The sequence below is a fragment of the Grampus griseus genome (assembly GCF_964374135.1).
Source record: "Grampus griseus genome assembly, chromosome: 17".
Taxonomy (NCBI): domain Eukaryota; kingdom Metazoa; phylum Chordata; class Mammalia; order Artiodactyla; family Delphinidae; genus Grampus; species Grampus griseus.
The window spans coordinates 57025233-57035811 of record NC_139011.1 but is presented as its reverse complement, the minus strand read 5'-3'; the positions used below and the strand labels follow the sequence as shown (position 1 = coordinate 57035811).

Here is a 10579-nt window from a genome sequence, read left to right as displayed (position 1 = left end):
GCCCCTTTATGTGTGGAGGATTCTCATATGTATAAAATTAAATTTGATTTTCTCCTGTTAAATCTGTCTCATGTCAATTTAATTCTTAGACCAGCCAGAAGAACTTAGAAAGTTTCCTAGAGGAAAGTTTTCTTCCTCCTCAACAATATACACTATAGTAAACCTATGATAGGTAGACAGACAGACATTTATTGGCCAGAACCAACTAACTGCCCCTATTCTCAATAATTCATTTGGTAACCATGTAGTGAGGACTTACCATGCTTCAGGCACTTTTGTTTTCATATGCATTATTTTACTTAAAGGTTGCAACAGTTCCATGAGAAGATATGATCAGCTTCATCATATGGACGAGGAAACTGAGGCTCAGGGGAAGTTATTTATCCTCAAGTCACACAGCAAGAGCAAAGAGTAGAACACACTGACTCCAAAGTCCATATTCAGGGAATACATAGTATGATAAGCTTGCATCACATGAAATACAAGGACTAGTCTATGGTCCTTAAAATAGTTCCACTTCGGGCTTCCCTGGTGGCGCAGTGGTTGAGAGTCCGCCTGCCGATGCAGGGGACGCGGGTTCATGCCCCGGTCCGGGAAGATCCCACATGCCGCGGAGCGACTGGGCCCGTGAGCCATGGCCGCTGAGCCTGCGCGTCCGGAGCCTGTGCTCCGCAACTGGAGAGGCCGCAACAGTGAGAGGCCCGCGTACCGCAAAAAAAAAAAAAAAAAAAAAAAAAAAAAAAGACAGGATATTGTCACCAATGTGTTGCAAATGAGAGTTCTCAAAAATGAATGACATGAAGTCTGGGACCAAACCTCACAAAAAGCCAGAACTTTGTCTCCTTCTAAGTATCTGATTTGAACACCTCAATTTGTCTAGCAAATGATGCTTTTGTCTTCTTGATTAAAAAAAACTAAAAAAAAAAAACTTTAGAAATTAGCTTTTTAGTTCTTCATTGTCAATCATCTTAAAATAAAAATCTTGCCAACTCTGTGGTGACAAGTGTTGGTTTTTAACCAAATAAAATTTTCCAGGCATTTGCAGAAATGTCATTTGAGTCCTCTTTAAGTCTCGTTTAAATAAACAAAGCTGCTAAAATCGGTGTAATCGAAGAGTAGATAGAATATCTCATTCCTTCAAATTAAAACCATTTCAAGCTTCCTACCTCTAGTGAGCAAGAAGTACAATCTTTTTCTAGGAGCCTCAGCTGCTACTTTACAATTGTCCTCAAGTAACTCAGGGATTTTTCAGTCCAAGGAGGTTGTTCTGCTTTCAAATGCCTGACCGAAAGTAAAATGAAGAATCCTCTAGTACACAGGGAGGTCTAGTGCTCCGATCTGGTTTTGGCAGTGTTGCAAACTGGTCCCACACAATCCAAAAGATTTTTGTCCAGTGCTGTGAGTGGTTCAGATGGCTGCAGAGACCTTGGTACCTAGTGCATTGATCTTGGCTTCCCAAAAGGGCAATTGTTAAAGCTATAGTCACATCTGCAGCTGGTGTTCCCAACCCCGAAGACTGTCTGCTGTGCCAAGGTGGTTTGGGGTTACAGAGGGGTCAGGTTCCAGCCTTAGCCACACACTATACCAGGACAAAATCTGCTCCCTGGCGTGGTGACCAGATCACTGTTCCAGACTTCCCTAATGGGGTCCCTCTTGGGGGCCTCTGATATCCTTTCCTACCAGCGGACTTACATCCATGACAGAGGTTCCAATTATGCTAAACCTCAAAATGGAAGACAGGCCAGATCCAATGCCCCTGACACCTCCCCAGACACCTGACTATTCGTGGAGGGGTTCTGGGAAGGATGGCCTTTGTCAAGCCACAGAGTGCTCTGGTCATCACCTACATGAGTGATAGGTGCCTTGTATTTGCATAATAAAGAGCACCCTGCATGCTGATTTCTTCCCCTGCAATCTTGGGTATCTTGCTAACTTTATTTAGTCCCTGGAGCTGACTTCTTTTAAATGGCAACTCCTTTCACTAAAAACAAAAACAAAAAAAACACATACAGATTCCACCTACCAAGACCTTCTTAATTAATAGTTAATTATTCAGTGGACTTTGATTAAAAATGACAAAAATTTATAAACACAAAATGCAGGTTCCTTATGGGTGGAATCTTCAGGATACCTAACAAGATTTCACATTTTGACATAACATAGGTTGGAATTACAGACAGAGTTTTTAGTTCTGGAAAAAAATGTATCATAGAATCATCTCTATTAAAGGTTGGAATGAAAGTTTATTTTTTAAAAAATGGCTTATCCCTCTACCTCTGGATCTTTTGTCTAACCAATCATGGCTGTGTAAAACGTGTGAAAGGAAAATCAAAATGGAGTTGGTATTGCTAAGAGAGCTCTCTAAAATGGAGCCAGCCAGGAGGCCATCAAGGAAGTGTGACTTATGCATGTCTCAGACAAAATGAAACTTTTGACCACTTATTACCTTAACACATGCATCCAGAACATCTACCCAATGTTCCAGAAACTCAAGATATTTATTGGACCCTTACCCTAAAATAACTCATGAGAGGCTTAAGGACAAATATTTCCTTTCTTGAATCAGGGTCAGTCATAATTCTTGAACAATCTTGTGGCTTTTGCCTGCATAAGCTCCTTTCTCTCCCCTGCAATACTCTTTCAGTTTTACCCGAATCTGTGTCTCCTGTCTCTCTCTCTCTTTTTTTTTTAAATTTTAAAATAATTTTTTTTTTTTTTTTTTGGGGCCATGTTGCACAGCATGTGGGATCTTATTTCCTGACCAGGGATTGAACCCAGGCTCCCTTCAGTGTGGAGTCTTAACCACTGGACTACAAGGGAAGTCCCAAATCTGTGTCTCCTGAATTGAAATTCTTAAGACTTCAAATAAAGCCTTTTGTTCTTTGCAGCCTTGATACTGATTATTGTTGGACAAATGGTTGGTATGAACTCAAGCAATTAGTTAGCCTGCTTTATGCCTCTCATTCTTAAACAATAAATAAATAGCTTGAATAACTTCATCCCCATCCAAATTAGACAAATTTTCCTACATAAAAATCTCAATCTTCCATGATACATCTATAAGATAAATAAAATATATTCCATTTGTACACATTAATCTGCTTTTAAGGTGCAAGATCAAACATACAGAGAGTAACCATAGTAATTATAGAGTTTACTATGTGTTAGGCATTATTCTGAGGACCTTATTAATACTAACTCATTTAATCTTCACAACAATATCATGAGGTAGGTACTATCGTTATCCCCACTTTCCACATGAATTTAGGCATAGAGAGATTAAGTAACTTGACCAATGTCAACCAGTTGGTGACAGAGCTGAAATTGCAGACCCCGGCATAATCTGGCCCTAGAGTATATGATATTGACTTCCATAGATATTAATGATTAATTAATTTAATGTTTTATGAGCACCAACTCAATTAAAAGTATTGGTTAAAAACTGTAGGGAATTCAAAGAATAATATGTGGTCCCTGCTCTCAAGAAACTTATATTTTGGTTGTTGCTTTAAGTAGAAAACAGCAACTGTGAGTGGTTACTCTTGTCAACCTGAACCCATTGCCCTGCCCGTGGTGTTAATGTCCCAGAGTTTTATGCCAGAATTACAGGCTTAGGAGTTAAGCAAGATCTTAAACCTCAGTTGAATCTCTTCATTTTACAGATTTGAAAACTGAACTGCAGAGAAGTGTCTTGTTCGAGACCACAAAGTTAAAGATAAAGAGCAACTAGAAAGGCAGTTTCTGGTCTCCCAATCAGTAAAATATGTTCATGAAAATGTACATAAGTCAAATTTATGCAAGCTTAATTATATTTTAAGCCCCTAAGTGGAGATTTCCATTTAAAGGAGTCAGTAGTAAAGTATTTCATGTAGGCAATTAACATTTTATAAAATGAATAATAACCATGCCAAACCAGCACGTTGATGAATCTTGGTATTAACATACTGGATTTGGTGAAATAAGAAAAAAAGAACTTTGGTTGTCTTATCAGCTGGCAAACTGAACAAAAATTCCCTAATACTATGAGTAAGATGGTGAATAACACTAACAGGAAAATGCTCGAAGTTTTAGGCTTTATGCAGAGTTATCAGATTAGTATTTCAAACCAACAGTAGATACATCACTGTCAAAAGTTTAAAGTCTGGTAAAATAATTATAGCAGCTAATACTTGCTGAGCATGTACTCTCTTCTAAGTACATTGTCAATATGATCTCATTTAATTCCTATGACAATTTGATGGAGTTTACACTATTATCTCCATTTCTTATGTAAGGAAATGGTACTACAGGATGGCTAAGTAATTTGCCTATAACTAAAGGCCTGGGAAATGTGGGAAGCAGAATTATTTAGAGTGATATTTCTCTTTCTTGATGCCCTCACTTTCTTTGCAGAGAAGTGCAAACTGGAACTAGATACTAAAAATTGCTTTTGAAAACTCAACAGTGGTATAAAAACGAACATACTATTCATTTGGGCCCTAGTCTGTGCTTCAATACTTATTTGAATAAGCACACAGGAAATATGCTACATATTATGGGGAGTATCAAAATGAATAGTTATTGTATTCTATTGTTTATATTATTATATTATACTGTTCATACTATTATATTGTACTGTTAATATTGTTATATTGTTTACATATTATATTATGTTTATAATTTGCATGTTCAAGGATTTATAGCAAAATAGGGAGGATACGATAGGAACACAAATAGCTGTAATGCAAGCCAGGTTGGCTAAGTACTATGAGCATAAAAAATTGTGATGAGAATTTAGAGGAAATTTTAGTTCCCGGTAGCTAACGGGGATGAGTCAAAGCTTCATGGCAAGGGTGGTATTTGAGCCAGGTCTGTGAGAGTGATCAAAATATAGACAGAGATGACGTGGTCCCCTCAGGTTTCAGGGACAGTGTGAACAAAGGCAGAGTCATGAGTTATCAAGTTATCTGTTGATTGGAGCAAAGACTACCTGTAAAGAAGTGGGAGGGGAGATAAAACTGGAACGCTAGAGTGAAGTCAGTGAGCAGAGTGTACAAAATGCCTCACTAAGGAATACAGACTTTATTCAAGAGGCAAAAAGTTTTGTAGCAGGGAAAGCACATGATCAAAGTTCTGCCAGTGCTTGGAGAGTGGACAGAGAGGCCAAAAGCCAGGTAAGAAAGGTTTAGGGAAGCAGCAGTCTAGGGCAGAACAGAAGTGGTAGTACTGGGAATAGAGAGGAGACTGATAAAAAGATATTACAGGAAATTGCCTGTAAAAAGAAGAGGGAAGAAAGGAGAAGAGGGGGAAGAGATGACCCTGTGCTTCAGGGTAAACGGTAACGTCTTTAGTGGGAGACGTGGATGACAGGAGGAAGTATAATTATGAGAGCAGAAATGCTATATTTAGTTTAAGACATTGATTCCAAATATGAATTTACGTATTCATTCACTGTGTGAGCATTTACCAAATGCCTATTATGGAAGGGCAGCCCTTCCGTAAATACTTGGGATATATCATAATCACTATAGGAGGACTTTTTTTTTTTTATTGTTCCTTCCTGTTCAAGAGACCATAATAAAGTATTATATTCAAATCCAACTCTATAGAACATTTCCAAGCCAATACAGTTGAAAAGTAGTCTCCTTCCTCCGAATTCCTGTACATTTAACTGTCTGTACTATTCATTGGTGTTTAGCACATATGATTATATGTATGTATATATTTCTCCCCTAATGTCAAGTTTTCAATCAGATCATAAGTGAGTTGAGAGCAGGCATCAATTCAGATATTCTTTGAATCTCCCACAGTACCTCATTCAGAGTAGGAAAATTCAGTAAAGCTTTAACTGTTAGACCAGGGGATTTTTCTTTCTTTTCTCTTCTATGATAAGGATACATCTTTTCTTAGCCTTGTAGAACAGAAGGATCAGTAAAATTTCACATCCAGAACACATGGCCACTGTGAAAGGAGCCACAGAAGCCAAGTCTGCATTGGACCGTGAAAAAGAAAGCTGAATAATAGCAAGGGCTAAGAAACTATTCAGTACCCCACCTTCGATAGCAACAGTTTTACAAACAGGAAGAGGCAGCATAGACATTTTAGCAAAAAAGTACCCAAACGACAAACCCAAAGCAGGAACTAAGACACCCGATAAAAGCACCTCTAGGTTCACTGTTTTTAGAAACATTAATCCCATTCTGAAAGTCAAATAAATCCCTACAAACATTAAAATAAAACTCAGAGGCCTAATGATCCTCTCCAGGAAGTTTGCTTTTTCAGGTAGTCTACGCTTGATGATTATTCCCACTGATATAGGTATAAGTACGAAAAGGAGTGTTGACATAATTTTAGAAACAGGAATATGCAAAGTACCTGATAACCCTAACATCCTACTGTATATGTACGAATTGGCAGGCATCATTATCAGGGCCAATAACGTTGATGTGCAAGTCATCAAAATGGCCAAAGTGACATCTCCTTCTAGAAGCAGAGCGAACAGATAGCCCCCACCCCCTCCTGGGCAGCTACAGGTCATTACAAATCCAAAAGCCTGTGCTTCAGGCAATGCCAAAATCTGCGTCAAAAGGAATCCACAAAATGGCATAAGAAAAAACTGTATAACTGCCCCAAGAATTATTGGCAAAGGTCTCTTCCATATTGTATGAAACACCTGTAATTCAATCTTACAACCAAACGCACATTTATTTAACAGTATCATTGGCAGAAAAAGCATAAGGATATTTCTATCAATAAGGTTTGATGTCTGGAAAAGACTGTCTTGTCTTTGTTTGAGCACTCTGACTTTGACATTCTTTATTTCTTCAATGAGTCTTTCTTGCCTACCTTCAGAATCCCACAATTGAATGGTCAGATTTGTCTCCCCGTCTTCATCTGTCACCAGGTTTATGTTAAAGTTGGTAACATCTGATAAGGTCTTAGTCACATTCACCACTTGGAGCATTTTAGGATCTTCTAGTTGCACAAAGAGGTAGCTGGAGTTTGGCTGTTGACCTCTGTAACTTGACCTTACAATGACAGTTTCTTCAGTCTTTGTGAAAAATAGTATTTCAGTCTTTTCTATGTTCAGAAAACTGAGAAACGATTTCCTTGCCTCCCCAAGAGTCACAGATGACAAAAGCAGGACCATAAAAAGTTTTCTAATCATTTTGAAGGCTTAAATAAATTACATATGCAAAACCATTTAAATAAACTAAAGAACGTTCTTCATACAGGTGTTCCAGTGATGGTCTGAGGTTGTTAGGTAACAGTTGTTTCTGCTAGATCAAAGTCCAGTAGGAGGGACTCTTGTACTTTTCAAACAAATACAGAGCTATCTAATGAGTGACATAACGGTTTAACCTACAGTTACGAAACGTCAAAGTCATAGCATTTAACAGGTTCAGTTTATCACAGCAGAAACCTAATCTTTACTCCTGACTTCATTTCTGCCACTGGAAAAACAGCCTCCTACTTATTTGATTTTAAAACCTTAGTGTCATCTTTTTTTGAGTTCTGTTCCTTCCTAAGGAAAATCTACACTAAAAGCAGACAGGATCCAAAAATTTTAAATAGACGTTGAGGAGGCCTAGAGGTGGGTGTTACTATTTTATTCATTCAGGTCAGAATCAAATAAAAATTTACGGAATCCGTGTTCTAGGGCCCTGAGCTAGGAGCTGAGTATACCACAGTCATCAAGCTAGGTGACTCTTCCCTCCCGGAGCTTAGCCTTGCTGGCTCTTCATCATTACTCAGGAAACTGCAGAGCCCATACATTGGCCTTGCAGCATCCTTAGGCTAGTTAGGGTTTTTCTGTGACTCTAAACAGTGATGGTATCAGTTAGGCAAAAACTGAAACGGTTTGTGGTGTCCTTAGGTAGAAAAAAAAATTCCTGGATGGTTACCAGATAGCTTGGCAACCTAGGGAGAGCACATAGCCAGATCCATGGCCAAAGGTACAGCCTGGTTAAGGGACCACTGCTGCTGGACACTTGGACCCTGACACAATGGGGCAGTCGAAGCCCACTGACTAATTCTAATCTTTTATTCCTTCCTAGTAACACGACTCCTTACTCACAGCTATGGCAAGGATATTCAATTGACCCAACTTAGGTCATATGCCTGTCTTGGAATAAGGAAAAGAGTCAGGCTTTTTGAACTTCAACCCACAGATTCACAAATGCTTTCTGTTTCCCAAACAAGAGGAGGGGCTTCTGATGCTAAGCAGAAAAAGAAAAAAAAAAAAAAAAAAAGAACAACAAAAAAACCCCAGTACAGTTATCTACTACTGAGCCTACAGATCTAGTAGTCTCTGATCATATAATCATTTCAGCAGATCCTTCCTGTAATCATGACACAATCTGTGTCAGATACAACAATGACAGTTACACATTAAGTATTTTAGATCATAAAATGTTTGCTCCTCAAAAATTGTCAAAGCAATTTTTATTGGATATTTTTACAAGTTTTTGAAATTTTCACTTATGTAGGTTAATCTTTCAAATACAATAGACTTTATAGTCCATCAATTTTATTTCCATGTACCACACTGAGAAAAACAAAATACACTATACCAATGTTGAAAATAGGGACTGGAACTAATGCTTCTGTGATATTTCAGTTAAGTTCCCAGAGAACTTCCCTGGTTTAAAAAAACAAAAAACAAACATAAGACAAGAACTTTATGAAACCAAAGTTATCTTTACAGTTATGTGACCAAATATCTTAATTCACAATTTTTGTCGCCCAGGTCAAAGAGGTGAGGAATGTAAATTTTACTTTCCTCAGATCCTTCCATCTGTAGCCTTTACCCTTCTTCAGGTTCTCCAAGGCTTCTTATCTGAAAACTGCCTGGAATAAAATCTGACAAATCTGGGAAAAATCTAGTAATTTATTATTCATGTGTATTTACTGGCTGATTATATGAAGCTTAAGTTCATTTGTATCATACTGTAGTTAGATATTTATCTGAATTTAAAACATTTTTCTACTTGTGGGTTTTCTGCTTGTAATTCTAGTCGCCTGTGAGCAGGTAGAAAGATTCTAAGGAGGGGTGGGGACAGCCAACCCTAGAATTATATTAAGCGGACTCAACTGAAAGCCCTAAAAGAAAGCCTGAGAAAGATGTCTGATTTCAGAGTAATTTGGAAACGAGACACTGGGGGGACTTCCTCTCGTGCCCACAATCTTGTTCTCTTTAGGAGACTTCTCAGGCCGGATCTCCCGTCCATAGAGCCTCCAAGAATGCTGGCACCTGTGTCTCTTACAGACTAGTTTGCTCCACTATCTGGGACCAGATGACATAAGTCCTTCCCTCCATGCTGCTTTGTCTCTTTTCTAATCATTGACAGGACCTCTTCTTTAGTCTCAAGTGTAGCTCAATCTCTGTTCGCCTTACTTCCCTTCTTTTCAACCCGCATTGGTATTTTTTCCGGTATATTTAGCTTCAGTTCAATTCATGAGACATGTGTTGGTCATCTACCCTGTGCAAGTAATTATGCAGATGCTAAGGTATTTGTATTAAAACTGTCTGGTAACTGGGAATATATTTAAATATTATTTCTACTTCTGGTCTTATGGTTTCTGATAAAAGAGCTATTAGAACATAGCTCTACTTACTATATATTCTTTGGCACTTGCCACGCTGCTTTGTATTATAGTTTTAAGTACGTATACATCTCTTCATTGTATCCACCACGGCAGTTAGAATCAAATCCTTACATTTAGTAGGTACTTGAATAACTAGGTTAATAAATGAATGTATAAGCAGCTGATAGAAGTCAGAAGTTATCTCCATTCACTGCATGAAAATAATATGAAGAAAGAATTAGAGATGAAATAAACACTGTGAGTTTATTCCTTTAATTAAACCTAAAGCCACTATCCCTGTCTATTGCAAAGTAGAAAAGGGACAAATAACAAACAGAAATAACTTCTATTTCTTCTCTATAGTAGTACTTTGCTGAGTATAGATAGAATACATCAGTCAGGAGCATTAATTTTAACGTGTTGGTAAAATGTAGTTACTTTTGGCATGTGTTTTGCTTTGGTATATATATAAAGGACTTGTAATGTAGTTTAGCTATCCCATCTTTCTTCTTATCTGTACTGTATGATACAGATAAAATGGTGAATCCTACTGGAGGGAGTTTTTTAATCAGAGATATGCCCCAAAGCACTTAGGTGACAACAAGAAAATAATTTTCCCTTCCTAGGCCTGAGACTCCTCATCCACAAACTTTGAAGAGTGAGTGAGATGACCTCTAAGTTTCTATGACTCATGTATACACATCAATTTATACATCATGATGTAGGTGGATACTAAGGCTCCATGATGGTAGGCTTGGTCATGTGTCTTGCGTAAAGCAAAAGTGATACATGTTATCTTCTAAGAGCCATCTCTTTCTTCTGCCATAAGAATGGCAATGTCCCCAAAAGGGGTCATTCCTTCATATTAGATTCTGGAGTAAAGACAACATGGAGCAGAGTCACAGCCAATCAAAGCCGACATTAACCAAATGAGAAATATATCTTGTTGTTGTTATTATAGCATAACCTAATAAAAGTTAATTAGATAAGAGAATTTGCTAAATGTCAGTTC

At 37.9% G+C, this 10579-nt stretch overlaps 1 protein-coding gene across 1 annotated transcript; it reads right to left on the bottom strand.

Moving 5' to 3' along the window:
- Positions 1–5830: 5830 nt before the first annotated feature.
- SLC10A5 (solute carrier family 10 member 5) lies at positions 5831–10488 on the bottom strand (the record flags this gene model as incomplete). Its single annotated transcript, XM_082674786.1, has 1 exon — positions 5831–10488. Exon 1 carries the CDS (start codon positions 7145–7147, stop codon positions 5831–5833), a length of 1317 nt encoding a protein of 438 aa, XP_082530912.1. The 5' UTR covers positions 7148–10488.
- Between the last annotated feature and the right edge of the window lie 91 nt (positions 10489–10579).